General features: G+C 45.4%; 1 protein-coding gene across 12 annotated transcripts in view; it reads right to left on the bottom strand.

Moving 5' to 3' along the window:
- Positions 1-19,344, bottom strand: part of LOC105479340 (solute carrier organic anion transporter family member 3A1) — a 324,288-nt gene that overhangs the window by 249,181 nt on the left and 55,763 nt on the right. For all 12 annotated transcript variants that reach the window (XR_011626118.1, XR_011626117.1, XR_011626119.1 and 9 more), the window contains one exon: positions 10,889-11,354. Coding sequence is in view for 9 of the 12 variants with exons in the window: in XM_011737283.3 (XP_011735585.2) it covers positions 10,889-11,354 (466 nt within the window). In the remaining 3 variants the exon portion in view is untranslated. The remainder of the gene's footprint in view (positions 1-10,888; positions 11,355-19,344) is intronic.

Genomic DNA, 19,344 nt, shown 5'->3' on the forward strand with positions numbered 1-19,344 from the left:
TAATGATCCAAGTGCTGTTTTAAAATGTTTTTGAACTAAAAAAAAAGAAAAAAAAAGTTTGATTTTCCTATCTGTGCATCAGTTCAAACCAGCACAGAAAATCTGCTGAATATTACCCAAAACACCCACGGTTAGGCTGAAAGAAGGGATGGAAAATTTCAGCCCCAGAGGAATTTTCGGGGGAGTGGAGGGCTGAGGGGCGTCTCCAATGCTGCTGAGAATGCATTCTGACTTTTTACCACAGTTGCCTAAGTGATGCTTAAATGCTTCCTGTTGTAAGTACAGTGGCTCCCCAGGGAGCAAAACAAGCTAAGAGCTGAACAGTGAACAACATTCCAGTCTCTAAATGCCATCTCTCACTCCATACAGCCTATCTCACCCTCAACTAGCTAGACTTATCTCACCCCAAGATGCCTGTCACCAAAGTCTAACATTAGCACTTTATATGGTTTTAACCTTCTGTGGGTCATGAACCTCGTTCAATCCAGTGAAAGCTTTCCTCCCAGGGTACACATACACATAAATCTCCACATAATTCGAAAAGGGTATGGCCCCCACTCCTGCAAAGCACATCCAAGAACCTTTAGCTTCAAGTAGCCAACAATGACTCCTGACATTCTTAAGCCAAATTCTTGAATCTGAGTGCTAAAGAAATACACCTCAATTTTGATGAGTGTCCACTAGCCACACAAGGCTTTGGTATCTTCATATTTGTCTATTATGTGGGCTAAAATAAGCATGCGTGCGCGCACACACACACACACACACACACACACGGCTTGGGCTTGGCAGGAATGAAATGGCAAAGCCACGCTGGGAATGGAACATATTCATTTATTTAGCTTATTCATTCCTGACAATATGCAGTCATTTGAGGGAGTTAAGGTAGCTCTGGCAACTGCAGTCAAGTAAAAGAGCCAGGGTTGGTTATAGTTTTTCCATTCAATAAACAGAACCATTGAATAAACTGAGCATGCTCAACATGCTCCTGCCCACATAGGCAATGTGCTATTAAACACTTACTGCTCCTGCACAAAGCCTACCAACAGGTTATTTTTAAAATACTTTTGTTTGTTTTTGATAGGTAGGGAGAAAGGTGGAGAGGGGACATTCCTTTTGGCTTCTAAGTTCTGTAACTTCAATGCCTCTGAAATAATGAAATGAAGAGCTAAGCCAACACTTTCAAGCTAGCCCCTTTCATTTTATGCATAGGGTCAGGGGTTCTTCAGAGTCTCATGAGTGGTTATCTTTGTACTGTGAAAGAACTAGCACTTTGAGCAGAGAACAACTGCCTTACCGGAGTTTCCCTGGACTCTATCCCTATTCAAAGATGCTTGGTTATACCTCAAGGGGGAAGCAATCCAGACCAACTTCTATGACATGACAGGGCACTCAAGCCTGATGAGGCAGAAACCTGGCAGCTGTAGATGTTGGAAAGGATAATTTATGTGTTCAAGTGACTAGGATTCTAAGGGCTAGATGCTAGCTTCAAGCACGGCTGGATCTAGGAAGCCCTTTTGCTCTCCCTTTTCCCTGGTCTACTTTTCTCTGTAGGTAAGTTCATTCATTCTTAGGCAAGTTCTCTGCATGTGGCAGCAATGATGGACACTGGAATCTCTGGGTATTCAGAGTTCTTTCAGTAACAGTCCTACAAGAGAAGCTGGTCCACTTCTCTCACCTCACAGTGGACTCTGAGTGGCCCACTTCTAGGGTCTGTCACTGTAGACTACTGTAGACCTTCTATATGTCACAACTGACCATGTCTGGACTGACCACATGGCCACTTCTGCAACCCACAGCAACCACCTAAGATGGGAGAGGTAGTTTCCCAGTGGAAAAAACAAGGTACTGGACAGACAAAAGCAAATATCCACAAGAGACTCTTCTGTGAGGCATTTTAACACTTAAAAAGTTATCTAGCAATGAATAACTCACTTCCCACTAAGGAGGAAGACTATGAACCTCAAATCCCAGTGTTAACAATAGCAAAACACAATGCTCAACAGAAACCAAACCTTTCATGCCATCTGCTCTCACACAATGCTTCTTGTAGGTGAAAAGGACAAAAAGAAAATGAAGCCAAGATTATTCTCTCTCAGAAAAGTAAACACTCCTTTAAACTGAAGAGCAACAATATGCATGTTATTAGAGGAAATGTCTCGAAATCTTTTTTAAGAACAATACCTGTGCCGCAGTTGAAAAGCAAATAAGATCGGTGTGCCTTGTCTAGTTAGGTGCAGTAAGGAAGCTGGGGTGAAGAAGTAACTAGCAGTAGTCTTTGACATCCTTCTGGAAGGAAAATTCCCTCACGTGGACTTTCACCTTTCTTTAGGTCATCATGGGTCTCTCTGGTCCTGTTTCCTGCCTATCAAATACTTCAGTGCTATGTTCTAAAGTTTCTTCAAAGATGCTCTTGCACACACAGTAAATATCTGTAGGCCCCAGCCAGCCCCAAAAGGTTTGGTTTATGCATCCCAATACTCTCTCTGGGGAACCTTGAACCATGTTTTTCTTCTTCTGGCCATGTTAAGCTTGGGAAAATGGTTTCATTTCTTTCCAATCCTGGGAATCCCCATCATTGTGAGGCAGTAAGCAAGGTGTCAGTAGGAGCAGGTCCACTCAGCAGTGGTGTTCCCCTCACCCCTGCCAGGTTGTCCTGTGTTTGTGCAAGATCCCCAATCCCCTTCCTCCAAATCCAATACCCCTAACATTCAGAACCACAGCAAAGAACACGTTTTGCTGGCTATGACATTCACAATGTGTGACAGCTTTCCTTTCTTTTCTTTTTTCATGTTTTATTTATTTGCAACTCAAAAGATGAATGCAATTTGAAATTCATGGTCTGGAGCAAAGAGCCTACCATGGCAAGCCACTGTGTGTGTTCCAGCTACCATGTGTTCGAGACATTCTAAACAATGTTGACTCACAAAGGGCTTGGAGAAGATTTCAATGAGGTGGCAACTCAATCCTCTTGAAAAATACCAATTGCCAGTCTCTGTTAACAATCAGAAGATGTGGAAACAGTAACTTTGCATTCCTACAGGGCAACAAATGGTGGAGGATGAGGCAAGGACCAGCTCCCCAGGCTCCACACTGTCTGCTTTTCTCATTTGTCAACTGAGCCCCTTCAGCACTTAAGATTGTGATCCCTGAGCAGACGTGGAAGGGGGCTGCAAAACAAGAATGCCAACAGCCATAGCCAGCCCAGAGCCTGTCTGCAGGACACTCCCGGCCTCACTCATTTATCTTTTGGAAAAAGTCACCGCAAGGCCACGAGGCTGGCTTTTAGCTCACACTGAATCTATCTGAACTAACCTGAGCTTTTAAAGTTTTCAGCCAACGTGGACAAGGCTAAATAAAGCCACGAAGACATTCATCACCTAAATGCCCAACTAGCAAATTCCAGCATTTCTAGATTGACAAAAAAAAATGCAATTATCTAAAATGATGTATATTGTTTATGACACAGGAAAAACTTTATAATATGCCAGCTGATAAAAAGTAGGTTTATTTATAGTATGGTTTTTAACTAAGCAAAACTATATACAAAGAAAAAAGGCTGGAATAAAATATACCTAACTACTGACAATAATTTGCTGTAGGTATCTGGATTATATATTATTTACATTTTCTTATTACATTTTTGTTTTTCTCAATGTTACTAAAACAAGAATATATTATTTAAAATAAAATTGAGCCAATATGCTTCCAAATTAAGAAGCAACATGCTAGAACCCAGAAAGCCAATCCATACATCACACTGGGGCAATGGCCATACTCTGGGGTGCCTCCAAATTAATACAAACTGGCTCTCCTCCTGCCTGGGGCAACGCTAGCACTTCATGCACTTTGAGATGAGCCACTGGAGGGGGTCTTCAGGAAAAGAAGAGCCCTGCTGGTTTAGGACTGAAGAGGTTGCTATTCTCAGCTCTATAAGATGGATCACATCTCAGGCCGAAAATCAGGTTCCAAGGGCTCTTGTCTAAAGATCTGCTCCTGTATTTAAACAGGTCAGTCATGTATCCACCTGTGCCTTAATTTCTACATCTGGAAATGGAGATGCTATGACCATAAGGATGAACAGGGCAGCATTTACCAATCCCCACAGTGCACAGGATACCTGACATTCATGCAAAGCCTGGCCAGGTAGACCAGACCATTTTACTGAAAAGGCCAAAGTCTCAGGGCAACTGGAAACTCATCCAAAACCCAGGAGTTGTGGAGGGGCCAGAATTTGAATTTCAAGACTGTTAGGCTCCAGAGCCCACAGAGTCTTGTCCAAAGGTCACCCAGGCAGCAAGCACAACAGTGATGCCATGAACCACAGGGCATGAGTTATGAGTGGCTGTGAATGAATGAGAAACACCTATCAGCCCAGGCAATATGGAAGCACCAGATAAGAGCCACAGGCTGTTTCCTAGCAGGTTGCTAAAAACACACTGGAAATGGCATGTGACCAGCAGCTGGTGAGAGGGAATGGAATAACGCCAAAACAAATTGACCACTTTTAGAGTGCCATTTATTTTAGAAAAATAAATTAATGAAGGAAACTTCAATATCAATGAAGTTGCAAGCATATAATGAGCAATGCTTGCTCCTACGAGGGATGGCTTTTTAATTATTTTTTCAGATGAACTGCAGTCACAGTATATTTGATTCATACCCGATCCATGTTCTTTGGAGAATTAAAACACATTTTACCCAATGTCGAGTTAAAATAAAAACTCGTCAGAGGCAAAATAACTCTTTGCTCCCAGGGATCTGAAAGGAAATTTGGTTCTCTCTGGTTGCTGGCCAGTATTCGGGGGGCCTTTGTACTAAACAAAAACTTGGCAGATGAAATCTGAGAATTACTCTCTTTGCATCATTAACGGCATCATTAACGGAAACACTGAGGGGTGCACTGCGGTTCACGATAAGTGATTAAAAAAAAGAAAACATGACACATTTTTGTGTCTAATATGTGTGCCTCCTGAGTTGCAGCACTTGTCCTGTGTATTCAGGCAAACAGCAAAAGCTCCCTTCTCAAAGAACCCCTTTCCCCTGGCCAGCTCCCATTCTCTCCAGAACATCCATCCTCAGGAGACTCTGCCAGTCCCTGTCTCTGTGCCGTGTGTGTGTGTGTGTGTGTGTGTGTTTGTGTGTGTGCACGTGCGTGCGTGTGTCTGCCTAACATGCACAACTCAAAATTATCTGGTTTCATCTTGATCCCAATCTGCATTCTTAAAACTGCATCATCCACATTTGATACAACTGAACAGAACTATAGACAGACACACAAATGAGCACATATAAAAACTGGAGAAATCTTGGCCAGGCGCAGAGGCTCATGCCTATAATCCCAGCACTTTGGGAGGCCGAGGCAGGTGGAGCACTTGAGGTCAGGAGTTCAAGACCAGCCTGGCCAACATGATGAAACCCTGTCTTTACTAAAAATACAAAAAAAAGTAACCGGGTGTGGTGGCAGGCACCTATAATCTCAGCTGCTTGGGAGGCTGAGGCACGAGAATCACTTGAACCTAGGAGGCAGAGGCTGCAGTGAGCCAAGATGGCACCACTGTGCTCCAGCCTGGGTGACAGAGTGAGACTTCGTCTCTACAATGAAAAAAAAAAATCTGGAGGAATCTGAATAAACTTTATGGATTATAGCAATGTTAATTTCCTGGTTTTGCTATTGTATGCAGTTACCATGACATCAACGGCAGGGGAAACAGGATGAAGGATACAGGGGACTTTCCTGTATTTTGCCACAACTTGTGATTCTATAATTTTTAAAAGCTATTAAAAAAAAAAACCACATCATCAATTCCTCAAGTACTTAGAGAAAAAAATGACAATACAGTTCCTTACAGAAAACTTTTGGCACAAGAGGCAGGAGTGCAGTCTTAGTTTGGTACTGATCTCTTTGGTGTCTGTTACAGGCTGAATAGTGTTCCTTCCCCCAAATTCATATATTGAAGCCCTAACCCCCAGAACATCAGCATGTGACTGACTATATTTGGAGACAAGTTCTTTAAAGAGGCAATTAAGGTTCAATGAACTAATATGGGTGGGTCTAAACCAATCTTACTGGTGACCTTGTAAGAGGAGTAAATTGGATACACAGAGAGACACCAGGGATGTGTAAGCAGAAGAAAGACCACGTGAGGACACAGAGAAAAGGCAACCATCTGAAATTCAAGGAGAGAGACTGCAGAGGATGCCAACCCTGTGGCACCTTAATCTTAAGACTTCCAGCCTCTAAAACTATAAGAAAATATACTTCTGTCATTTAAGCCACCCAGTCGGTGGTGTTTGCTGAGGGCAGCCCTAGCAAACTAATACAATGCCATATCCCACACCCCCCATTCATCTGGTTTTGTCCTCTGGTAATGAGCTCCCCAGCCCTTGGCATCCCTCTTAAGAAGGAAGTATGGTAGGAAACCCCATCAAGCATAGAGCAAAGGTCTTAGCCTAGAAGAGCCAAGCTTTAGATACCCTCCGCCTACCCATGAAAGGTTAGTGCTCAACTATTTGGGAAGCCATCAAAATATGGAAGAGGGATAGGGATTTTTCATGGTAGATCCAGAGGGCATAACCAGAACACAGGGTATGGGAAGTTGTAAGGTGGCCTATTTCTAACACAACATTAAAAAAAACCTCCTAGCAGCTACTGCAGTTCAGAAACAGAATGAATGGCATGTGAAGGTATGGCGCCCACATTACTGGAAAGAGCTGAGCAAAAGATGGAACAGATCAGCTGCTCCTGCCCCAGATGTCTAAGGTCTGATTTGCAGCCATCTCAGCTCAAAGCACTATGAAACAGGGGCACAAGCTCTTTCCAGAACCCAGACATGAACCTTAGCTAAGACCACCTTCCTCTCTCTCCATCCTACTTCTAACTCTCCATTCTGGCTCTGACACTCATTCTCCATTTCAGTAGCACCTCTCTCCCTGGACTCCAGACACACTGCTGTCTTCCCACCTTCCTGGCTCCTGCTGCAATTTTTATGCCCAGGAGGCTTCGGGCTGTCTCATGGAATGCCCTGGCTTGCACCTGACTCCTAGGACCAGGCACTACCCTTGAGCTCCCATCCCAGCCTTGTGAGCAGATCCCAGACATACCTGAAATAAGCGTCACTTTTAGATGCACAGCCCAGCCCTATCCAGGTAAATGAGTTTGGGTAAGTTACTCAACCTCTCGGAATCACACTTTACCTATCTGCTTTGTTTAAAACAGCAAAAATTTTAAAAATCCATGTCCAACTATAGAAAGTATTAAATATTATCATATATATTCAGAAGGGAATATTATATATGCAGCAATAATGTCATAGAATATTTAGTAACAAGGAAATTCTCATGAAATATTAAGAGAAATGAAATTACAAAACATCATTTATCATAAACATATTTTCATAGAAAAGCATACTAATGCAGAAAAGAGAATGGAATTATATACACCATAAAGCTACAAGTAAATATTCTCTAATTATTCTTTTTCTACATATTCAAAATTGTAAACAGTGAACATGTAATGCTTTTTAACTAGGAATAAAGTTATTTAGAAATCTTTACTACTCCCATTTCACCTTTTCCTCCTTGGAAAAAAAAGGGGGGGCAACCTAATGAAAGAGCACAGTAAGTCCATTACATCATCCTACTTACACTTTCATAAAAAGCAAATACGACTTGTGTTTTGAACTTAGAGAAACAGAAGGACAGCTAAGAAAACTGGGTTAATGGAAGGTCACAACATGGAGCTACAGGCATGACTAGACTCCCAAAGAATGGATTCTTGGACCTCAGTAGGGGCCCCGTGGTCTCCACTGCCACCGTGCCCATGCAGTCACTCTAAGAACAAAGAGTGCCACGTGCCACCCACGGGTCACTATCTGGCTGCACTGTGAGGCTGGGTGCCACATGATGCTGCAGTGAAAGCCTGCCAGCAGAGCTGAGTCCCCATTCATCCAGTTTTGTCCCCTGGTAATGAGTTCCCTTGGCTCCCTCCCACAATGGAAGGGACTGGCTGAAGAATGGTGCCAGCCAGAGGAGCCCCTTGTGAATAGCCCATCCAGGAATCCAGGAGTCTGGCAGTGGCTCAGCCACAAGAGGTCAAAGCAAGTAAGTCATTTCACTGGAAAATATCAGCTTAATTCAGGATGGAATGCTTCACTTTGCCCTGGGTTGTAGTGGAAGCTATGACACAGCCACCAATGCACAAACAGCACCCATCTAGTGACCCACGATGTGGGCAACCCAGGGACAGGTATCATCACCACTGACCTGCAGCCTGAGCTGTGCATGTTGATCATTCTCTTCCCTGCTGACACCCACAGGGAAGGCTCAGCTCAAGAACAAGCTGGTGTTTTACACATGCCATATTTAGAATCCTTTCAATCTCCACTATGGTATCACAATTTAGGCATATGATCAGACAGCTGGTTGTGGGTCCCTCTCTAGAACAGCTCTGCAGGAGCTGGAACCAGGGGTACACATGTTATTCCTCCCCGATGGATATACATTTACACCTAGGGTCCCAGCATCAGTCCCTTGAGACTTTCCTCCTCTTCAGGGAGTTAAGAGACCAGAATTATATATCAATACTGTTCAGTGGGCTACCCCAAATACTCTGAAGTAAAGTTAAGTGGCTTCAGGAACTAGTGCCATATTAGAGGAGATAAACTTTGAAATATTCTCACTAGCACAAACACTTTTTTTATAGCTCATACAATAAATAAATGAACCAGTTATGCTCTGCATATGCTATGATCTTAAATTATACCTGGAGATAAACCACATATGGAATAAAAGGCCACCTATTGAGGTCAATCTATGCAAAAGATTTCTCCTCTCCTGATCCCTATAAACACAAACCCATGAAACCAGTGCAGAGAGACACAGAACTATCATCTCCACGGCATGGGCTACGATGTTTTGGAACCTGGCCATATGTAACAGAGCCACCAAGACGTTCATACGTCATGCAAAGAGACACTCCCCCAATGTAGACTTATCATAGAGGAATGGGGTGACCAAATAGAAATTTGGCGGAATAGTTCTTCCTACCAAAGACTCAATGCAAATCCCATAGACAAGGCCTCAGAATTCAAGAAGACCTCCTGCCTCAAATGATCAGCCCTACAGTCCATGCGTCCACCTCCCACACCCCTATGTCCCAAACCGAAGTGCTTCCTCACCATAAAGCTTTTGGCACATTCAAACCGACCCTCACCCAGTGTGGGGAAATAGCACAACTTAACTCATCAGGAGACACTTCCAGAAGAGGGTTCAGCGACTATGGCTGAAAGCCCTAGGCAGAAGTGATACAGCACTGTTGGGACTTCAGGGGTGACTCTGGGGAGAAATTTTTCTAGTTGATTCTAAGAGCAGAGACAACAACTCAGGTTTTCACTCCCCATTTCATTCCCTGTGCTCTGATGGATCTACTTCCTGTTATTCCTACCAGAAACCTACTCTCCCAGAGTCCTAGGGTGACATCAGTCAAGTCAGAGGGTGGACCTCAGGAGACTTTTGTGGCTACATGCTGTAGTCCATGACCTGGTGTGCAAAAAACTCACATGGAGCAGCTTTCACTCAAGCCTTAAGGCAATGAAAGAAAAACGATTACCTTAGTTCCCTTCCTCCACCATACCCACTCTCAGGTAATAATGGAAACCCCTAACCATCTCTGGCCTGAGCCGTTTTCTCTTCCACTTTGTTCCATAGGTAGGTGGTGGCTAGGCACACTGGTGCTCCATCCTCTGAATGGAGACGCACATTCCTTCCACCTTTCCTGCCCAGAGCCTGTTCACAGCCAGTCAGAACATCTGTGTGCAACATACGTGTTCAGTAAATGCATCTACTCCAAAGCTGGGTCAGAAAGACACAGAGAAAAATCCGCATTCTGGTGTGTCCTGCTTCCAAACCGTCCTATCTCAGCAAGCTTGAAGCTTGGCAGTTAGGAACCTTTATGTCAAATCCAGTTCAAATTCTATTTTCACTTAAACCTCCATAATATAATTAACTTTCTACCTCAAGGCACATTGCTTTTGGGAGGCAAAAAGCTTCCCTGGGTAGAGGTAATTTTTTCAAAGCTTAGCACTCAGTGACTGGGGATGTGTCAGAAAAATCCAGCAGCTGACAGGAGACAAAATTATACTTTGTAAACAAGGGATAGAGATGCTGGGCTGGCCAGCTCTCACCTCACACGCAGCCATCCAACAGAACCCACCACAGAGACTGAAAACACCGCCCGCCACATAATAAATAACTTGCCACTCAGATGATTCTTAACCCCCACCCACAAGTGGTTTCCATCCTTCCAGTATAAAACATCGGAAACTGACAGTGAAAAATAACTTTTCAAAACACAAATACCTTATTTCTCTCTAAATACCCAATTCCCATGCATACTTCCGTTATTGAAAAAATTACCGGAAGTCACCAACTTTGAATGATGCCAAATGCTGGCAAAGCCATCACCTCTCCTTTTGAGCTGCAATAGGACAATCACCAGGACATCATTTTGATTCTTCAAAGCTGCAGTTTCCAATGTGTAGACCCCAAGTATACATTGGTGGCTAACATCAGAAGGCCCAAAGTCCACATACACACCCAAAAAGAAGAGAGAAACATACAACTCCCGGTCATGTTTTCCCACTGAAGCAGTTAGTGGTCTAGTCCCTTGGAGCTCAAATTCGGCTGCTCATGAGAATCACCTGGGAACTTTTAAAAACGTCTCAATGCCCAGGTTGCAACCCCAGGCATAAGTATTTTTCAAGAACACTGGGTGTGCAGCCAAGTCTGAGAACCAGTACAACGGCAAAATCAAAGTCCACCAGGCCACCCTTTTATCCACCGTCAACACACCCCGGTCTCTTGCTGACACGGCTGGGGCAGCTCCTACCTATATAGAGCGAGGAGTCCTTCCTCCGCACGTGGTCGTCGATGTAGGAGACGCCCAGGGGCTGCACTGGGGTAGCACCGATGCCCAGGAGCACCTGGGCCCCAATGAGCAGCAAGTACATCATGTTGGTAGCCGTCCGGTTGCGGCAGATGAGGTCGGGGTCGGGCCCCTCGTCGCTGCCAGAGCCATTGGCAGCGCAGACGTCGCGGCCCTCGGCTCCCCAGCGGATCTCGCCCGCCTCGTACTTGTACTGGTGGGTCAGGAACTCTGGCAGCGCCGACAGCAGCGCGCCCAGCGCCATGACGATGCCGCCGCAGCCGATTAGGCGCGGCCGATGCCCGCGCGCCCCGAAGTAGCTCACGAAGAGGATGAGCGCCAGGTTCCCGATCTCGAAGCTGCTGGCGATCACACCCACGTCAGCGCTCTGCAGGTTGAACCTACGCTCCAGGGTGGTCAGGACGCTCACCTGAAGGGGGCAAGAAGAAATGTCAGAGCCAATCCAAGGAGATGCCCAGGAGGCCTCTCCTTCCCACCTGACAGTGCGCTCTGTCCTTCCCCCCGGGACCCTCCCACCTGGCCTCCTGTGCCAGGTGCAAAAAAGGCAGCTGTGTAAATGCCTTTTAACCTGACGAATCAGAAAGACGTTTATTTAGTATCATAACCCTAATTCAACGGTTAACGAATTCACTTTCCCAGTAGCAAAAATGTTTTTTTCTGGCACCTGTTTCCATCCTGAAAGCTTCTTCCCTCTTCCGGAAACACTGCTTTCCCCACCCCCACAAACCTCCACCACAGACCGCCCATGAAGTCCTATAAAAGTCCTGAAGTCCGCAGTTTGTACACAATCCCAAATATATACTAGGGATAAAGTCCATGCCAGGAAGACAGAGGAACCAGGGGATTTTCCGCGGGAGGCTAGCAAAGCCTGTTCCCCATCTCAAAATAAAAACAAACTTAACAAAACCTACGTGGCAAAATGGACAAGCTAAATTAGCCCAGTGGGGTATTCATTTGCTCTTTGCTTCCTTCTGGAAATTTCCAAACAGTGTACATTTCCCTAGAGGCCATCAGGTAAATACACCCCTGACTGTTCTAAGCACTATGACTCTGCCAACTGCCCTCCAACTGATTATGATTTCCCCGTTTTTTTGTATTCTTGTCTGCCCTACATTTGTTAAACAAATATATACTGAACATCTGCTGCTTGCCAGGCAATGCCCTAGACACAAGAGAAAAGTGATGGAGAGAGGACACCTGGCCTGAAGGAGCCATCTAGCAAGAAGGTAAACATGTACCTAAGAATAACACAAAGGGACTGGAGATGAGATGTGTGATGCAAACCTCACACTAAGGGCGCCACGATGAGATGCACTCTTACAGGGCTTCTTGAAGTGTAAGAAAATGAGATGGCTACTCTCTCCTGCTGTGTGCAAATTCCATGCAGGGTGCTATGAGCAAGACAAGAGTCCTTGTCATGGGAGATCTAACAGCTGAATGATGTCCTTGCTGAGCAGGGAAGAACACTTCAGGCAAAAGGAACAGCATGAGCCAAAGATGGGTGGCATGATTTCATCATGGAAGAGAAAATAGTTGGGGCCGAGAGCAGTGGCTCACACCCGTAATCCCAACACTTTGGGAGGCCAAGGTGGGCAGGTCACCTGAGGCCAGGAGTTCGAGACCAGCCTAGCCAACATGGTAAAACTCCTTCTCTACTAAAAATACACAATTTAGCAAGGCGTGGTGGTGCATACCTACAATCCCAGCTACTCAGGAGGCTGAGGCAGGAAAATCGCTTGAACCCGGGAGGTTGCAGTGAGCTGAGATCGCGCCACTGCACTCCAGTTTGCGCAATAGAGTGAGACCTTGCTTTAAAAAAAAAAAAAAAAGAAAGGAAGGAAGAAAATAGCTGGAAAGATGGGGTGAGGACAGACTGTAAGGAGCCACAAATGCCACAGGGGTGAATTTAGACAATCCGGAGCAATTAAGTAGATAGAACGCAGATGGTGGAGGGAGGAAAACCTGGTTTGAATCCCTGTTGTTATTTCCTTAGCTCTGTGTCCTCAGTCATGTTATTCAAACTCTCCCAGCCTGGATTCTATGAAACAGGAATCATAGTATCTACTCAGCAGGAGGGATGTGAAGATTAGAAATAATGGATGAAAAGTCTGTTAGCAAAGAGCAGCCTCTCCCTTCCTACATGACAGGAATGCATGGAGAGATGCAGCAAAACAGAGGCTCTGGGGCCAGACCACCTGGGTCCATTCCGACTCTGGCTGACCTTGGCCAAGTTACTTTGCGCGTTAGTTTCCCCATCTATAAAAGGGCGACAAGAGTGCTACCTCACCGAGCTGGTGTCAGGAGTCAACAACACATACATGTTAATGCTAGGGAAGGGTCAGTTATAACCATTATCATTATCATCATTTATCTGTGAGCACTGGAGAACAGCAAAGGTTTAATAGTGTGAGGGTCACACCAGGTGTGGTGAATGGAGGATGGAAGAATGCCAGCAGAGAAGACACCTGGGCCATATTGAGAGCGGGGAGAAGAAAAGGCCACATCAACACAGTGGCAATGGAAATGAACAGGAAAAGATGGAAGGAGCATTTTAGGGCAGAGTTCTATTTCAGGGAGAATGAGCTGGATCTGCTCACCAACTGGGTGTGTCTGCTAAGGAAAGGTCAAAAGGAGAGTCATATGGATCTAACCTTCCTCCAAATCTACAAATATGGACACTGTTGTAAACATCCAAGCATATACAACCTCTCTGCAGTGTCCAGATACATGTATCTATGCACAAACATATGCCTGTGCTAATTAGCATGCCTCTATTCAATTTCCCTTTACTTAAAAAAAAAAAGCTATAGCCAGGTGATTCCTCTTAGCCTCATTTTCAAACCCACATATTTAAACAAACTCCTTGAGCCTAGTGGTTCTCAATCCTACCTGCAGATTGGAGGCACTTGGGGAGCACTAAAAATTTCAGAGGCCTGGTCCCACCCAGGAGGTTCTGACCGAACTGGTCTGGGGAGCGGCCTGGGGGCCCTCGGATGCTTTCAAAGCTCCCAGGTGATTCTAATGGCAGTGAGCAGCACAGGGCTAAGGACGTGACACTCATTACTGGGGGTCTCTCTTTCAGCCCTAGCCTTGGGCAAGCTCTGCAGAGCAGGGTTATGACGTTTATGACACCCTCTATCTCTGGCATTCTGATTCCAACTGCTATTTCCATTGTGCTTTCTAGCCAAGTCAAGGCCAACTTGCAAATCACTCAGCCCTAGTTATGTGATTAGATTGTCACTTTTAAAACACCAGGTATTTGCTGCTGTTGAGAAACGAAGTTTAGCTAGTCCTGGCCTCATTCAAATGGCTTTCAAATACTCCCAAAGAAGTTCTAAAGGGTCTGGGCAAGTAAAAACAAATTCATTTATTTCCTTTGCAACACAAACATACATACAAACATGATGGAATAAATGGTCTACCAGAGGTTTATAATAGGTGACACAATGTGGGAACAAAAAGGAAGGCAGCCTAAAGACCTGGGAGGTAGGGGGCTTTGGGGAGCCTCACCCAGGCCTTTGTGTGAGTCTTGAGAGAGATCCAAAGGGAGCTGGATGCAGAAGTGGAAAAGAACATGTCTGGGTGGGGTCCCCTAGAGAGTCACCCCTGGAGAGGCAGCTGAAGCAGTCTGGTAGGTCTTCAGCTTTAGGACCCCACCATGAGGCTGGAGGGTAACAAAGTGGGAGGAAGAGTTACAACAGAAGCCCTATCTCATTTTTGCCATGATGCCTCATGACATACACACAAGACAACAAATCTGAAACATGACAACTGCTCCATTTCAGCAGGTGTGCCGTGTCATAAAATATCATGCAGGTGTGCACATTGATGATGACAGATAAGGGTGATGGGGACAGAGACAGCTGTGGGCAAAACAAAAAATAATCAGTTCTTTTAGAGACAGATAACGCCCATGCCTGCAGCTCTTGTCCTGGTTCCCACCTGCTCTTTGCAGAGCAACTCACAGGGGTGACAGGAAGTAGTAAGGCCTTTCCCTCCTTGACCTGTGGCCTTCTGCTGGACCGCGACGCCAGTCTGGGTCAACAGTTAAGTCATGCAAAGATTCTGAAATGATGCTTTGTGGATCAATTAGATCAGAGGCTAATGTTTTCTCTCATTTAAAACACAATTTTGAGAAGACAGAATAATTAAGTATGCATGAGGCCATAAAACCCACTTGTGGCTTTTATGTGGCAGTGAACAATCCAGCCTGAGGAAGAGCATGTGGAAGGGAATGACTGTTTTTACTTAATGGGTAACAGGACTAATAGAGAAGGTCTTGATAATTAGAGAAGGAGCCACAACTGCAAGAGGAAAAGGAAAGAGGAAGCGCCCTTATCCTGAACCAAGTGTATATGAGGTTATTATGTAAAGAATGCAGTATGTATCAGGCTTCTACAATGATTATTCAAAAAAAAAAAATATCAGCTTGCATTTCAGAATGTCCCGGAACACTTGTTAAAAATATAGATGTCCCAGTCAGGCGTGGTGGCTCACGCCTGTAATTCCAGCACTTTGGGAGGACGAGGCAGGCGGATCACAAGGTCAAGAGATCGAGACCATCCTGGCCAACATGGTGAAACCTCATCTCTACTAAAAATACAAAAATTAGCTGGACATGGTGGCACATGCCTGTAGTCCCAGCTCCTCTGAAGGGTGAGGCAGGAGAACTGCTTGAACCTGGGAGGTAGAGGTTGCAGTGAGCCGAGATTGCACCACTGCACTCCAGCCTGGGTGACAAAGCAAGACTCCGTCTCAAAAAATATATCTATATATCTATATAGATGTAGATATGTATATGTATATAGATATAGATATGTGTCTGATACCCAGCTGGAGATGAGGACCATTGACCATGTCAGGCACCAGGCACATACTCACCATCATTCTAGAACCAAGGTTCTCAACCTTCACTGGCAGTAAAATTACCCCCAGAGGAGATGAGACTGCTGAACCCCAAGCCCAGAGTCTCTGGAGTGGGGTCTAGACTATGCATTTCTAACAAGCCACCTGGTGACACTGATGCTGCTAATCAGAAGACCCACTTTGAGTACCTCTGCTTTACTCCCTCTTCTCAACAAGCCTTCCCCCATTCAAAAGATTAAAGAGTTTAAGTTACCTACAAATAGAAATTATCACCTCCTCATTTCCAGTTCATACAGACACTATCTCCTCATGTGGGAAATGTTGGGATGCATTTCTGGGAGCCTCACCTTCTGGAAAGTGCTGAAGTCACACTAAGGCCAACTGCAACTATGAGCACTTAGCCCAAAAGGGAGAGCTTCAGTCTATGTTGCCATAGGACAGGACACATTCAGAGACCACGGCCAAGTACTCATGAGCCCATCCTCACCTTCAAAAGTTGCCAACCAGGGGCAAGGCTATCAGGCATTCACTTAACAAATAAACACTTATTCTTAGGGGCAGGCAGCAGCAACTCAGGGGCTCTCCCAGAGGTGTGTACATCTTCTTACTCTGGCCTGGGTGGCGGGGGCCTTGACCTGAACTGGCATCACCTGAGCTTTTGAAAAACACCTGTGTTTTTCCTCCCACCTGCAAGACTGGGCATCTGTATTTTCAGAGTTCCCTGGGTGACTCTAACATGCATGCAGGTAGAGGCGTGTGCATGTGTATCAGGTGGCAGAGAGGCTGTGCATGCATGGATGTTTACACCAGAGCAGCCTGTTCCTATCAGTATAAGTCTGGTGCAGGAGAGCAACAGTTCCCATCTGGCTTTGACAGCATTTGGTCAAGTCAATCTTCCTGGGCCTGTTTCCACACCTGTGTGGTGGAGAGAACATACTTGCTTCTGCGGACATTAATGAGGTCATACATCAGAGCAGCTGGCACACAGTAGGTGCACACTAAAAAGCTAGCCACATCACTGGTATGCATGCTCTGTGACTTCACTTCAAATTCAGTCCCACACAGCCAAGTGTCTGCTCTGTGGGAGATGCAAGAAACATAACCATGATTAAGAAAGCATGCTGCCCTGTAGGAGTTTACAGTCTGGGGACAGCAGAAAGAAACAACCTAACGATGACACAGCCTGCAACAGGGTAACAGAGTGGCAGAGGTTTGAGGGAGCGAGAACATTCATTTGGCTGTGTGTGGAGGAATATATACCTGGGATTTAACAAGGATCAACTAGATTTTAATAGCTGTGGGAGGGGAGAGGCTGCCACAACATTCCAAGAGCAAAGATCAGTGGCGTCAAGGAGGCTGGCAGAGGGAGAGTTTAGACCACCCCTGGGGAAGGGTAGGAATATGGAGTGGCTTCAGAGAACTGTGAGTAGTAGTCTGAGATAAAAACAGCCTTGAAGGCCAGACTGAGGCTTTGATTTAGAGGTCAATGGGGAGCCAAGGGAGGTTCTTGAGCAGGAGCCGCTCTTCTGCAATATTAACCTGGCACTGCTGTGCAGGTATCAGGGAGTGAGGAGAGACTGCCGAGGCAGCTGTTTCCACAGTGCTGGGGAGAGAGGAGGCTTCAGCAATCTAATGCTGGTGTAACAGCAAGGAAAGGCCCCTGTGGCAGAGCTACCTTAGAGTTCCAGCTCAACAGAGGAGGTAGCTGATTGGAGGCAAGGAACAAACAAGGTGGAGCCAAAAGGTCCCGGCAAGAGTCTCACCTGGCTCAGTCTGGAGCCCTTGCGAAGGCTGAGAGAGCAGGATGCTCTGTGAGACCAGGAAGAGCTCCTGAGTGCAGTGTGGAGAGCCTGCATTTTAAAGCCCTTCTGCTGAGTAGCGGCAGACGTGACAGAACTGAGTGGGCTCTTCCTGGAGAGCTTCGGGGAAGCTGTACCCTCAGACTGCATGCTCAGCAGCAGGGCCCATGTCAAGGAGCAGATGCTAAAAACAGTGCAGGAGAGGTCAACCTTGCTGTGGTCCTGCAAAAACCTGTGGTTTTTCCCAACAGGGGTTCCTGAACAGGGTTTGGCATACTTTCCCTGCAAAAAGCCAGTCAGTAGATATTTAGGCCATATGGTCACCATAGCAACTACTCGACTCTACCACCATAACACAAAAGCAGCATGCATGGACAATATATAAACAAATGGAAATGGCTGTGTTTCAATAAAACTTTATTTACAAAAACAGGCAGCAGGCCAAATTTGGTCCACAGGCCGTATGTAGAATGCCAAACCCTGATCTCCATAAATCTAGCTTGGGAAATCACACTATTCCTATGTCTGGCAGTACAAACACTGGCCATTGGTAAGTATATGAAGCACTCCTATTGCTGTAACAGAAAAGTCATTCCAGGCACAATTTTAATGCAAGTTTTTTTGTGTTTTTGTTTGTTTCTTTGTTTTGTTTTGTTTTGTTTTGAGACAGAGTCTCACTCTGTCGCCCAGGCTGGAGTGCAGTGGCGCAACCTTGGCTCACTGAAATCTCCGTCTCCCAGATTCAAGCACTTCTCCTGCCTCAGCCTCCCGAGTAGCTGGGATTACAGGCACCCGCCACCATGCCGGCTAATTTTTCTATTTTTAGTAGAGATGGGATGTCACCATTTTGGCCAGGCTGGTCTTGAACTCCTGACCTCTGGTGATCCGCCCACCTCGGCCTCCCAAAGTGTTGGGATTACAGGTGTGCGCCACCACACCCGGCCAAGTTTTTTTTTTTTAATTTCATTAAACTAATTTGCAAGATAACTTCAGTATCTTGTCTGATGTGCCAAGGACATGTCTTCCTGTAGTAAAGCGGGAGAAAGAGACTTAATCACCTAAGCCCAGAAGTCATTTCCCCACGATAAAGCAGCAGCAGCAATAGTGTGAGGTTTTGTTTCTCATCTAGACAGCAGCTCCTTGGAGTGAGTCATTTACAGTTCTAGGGAAATGGCACACAAAATGCATTCACTTGTGAATTCCAGGATCCTAGATCTGCAGAACCAAGTAACAGAAGACGACACAAGATCAGCCTCTTGTCACGGCTATGGTGGCAAAGAGAACACCCACCTCATGTGTCGACTGGGGAAAAGAGACATTTAGTCAATGATGTTTTACTTCTGGTGGAATGATTTAGCCTGGATCATGTTCACATATAAATGGGGACTATTTTAAAACCATTTTTCTTTAAAAACAAGCAGACTAAGAATCATATGGAGAATCTCATAGACACAGACTGTAAACTCCAGTCTACACCAAAAGCATCATCATTTTAGGGGGCAAGTTGTGGGGGTAGGGGTTACAGTGGAAAATGTGTGAGATTTTGAGTTTCATATTAACTGGGTAATATGAGACAAAAGGCACTTAACACCCCTGCAACTCTCCTTTCCCATCTATAACATGGAGATAACAATTACCCCCTTATAGTTTTGTCACAGGGTTCAAATGAGGGAGAGAAAGGCTCTGCACACCTGCACATCACAGTTATGCCTGGGGTCGTGCATGGTAATTTCC

This window comes from Macaca nemestrina, chromosome 7, assembly GCF_043159975.1.
Source record: "Macaca nemestrina isolate mMacNem1 chromosome 7, mMacNem.hap1, whole genome shotgun sequence".
Lineage (NCBI taxonomy): Eukaryota > Metazoa > Chordata > Mammalia > Primates > Cercopithecidae > Macaca > Macaca nemestrina.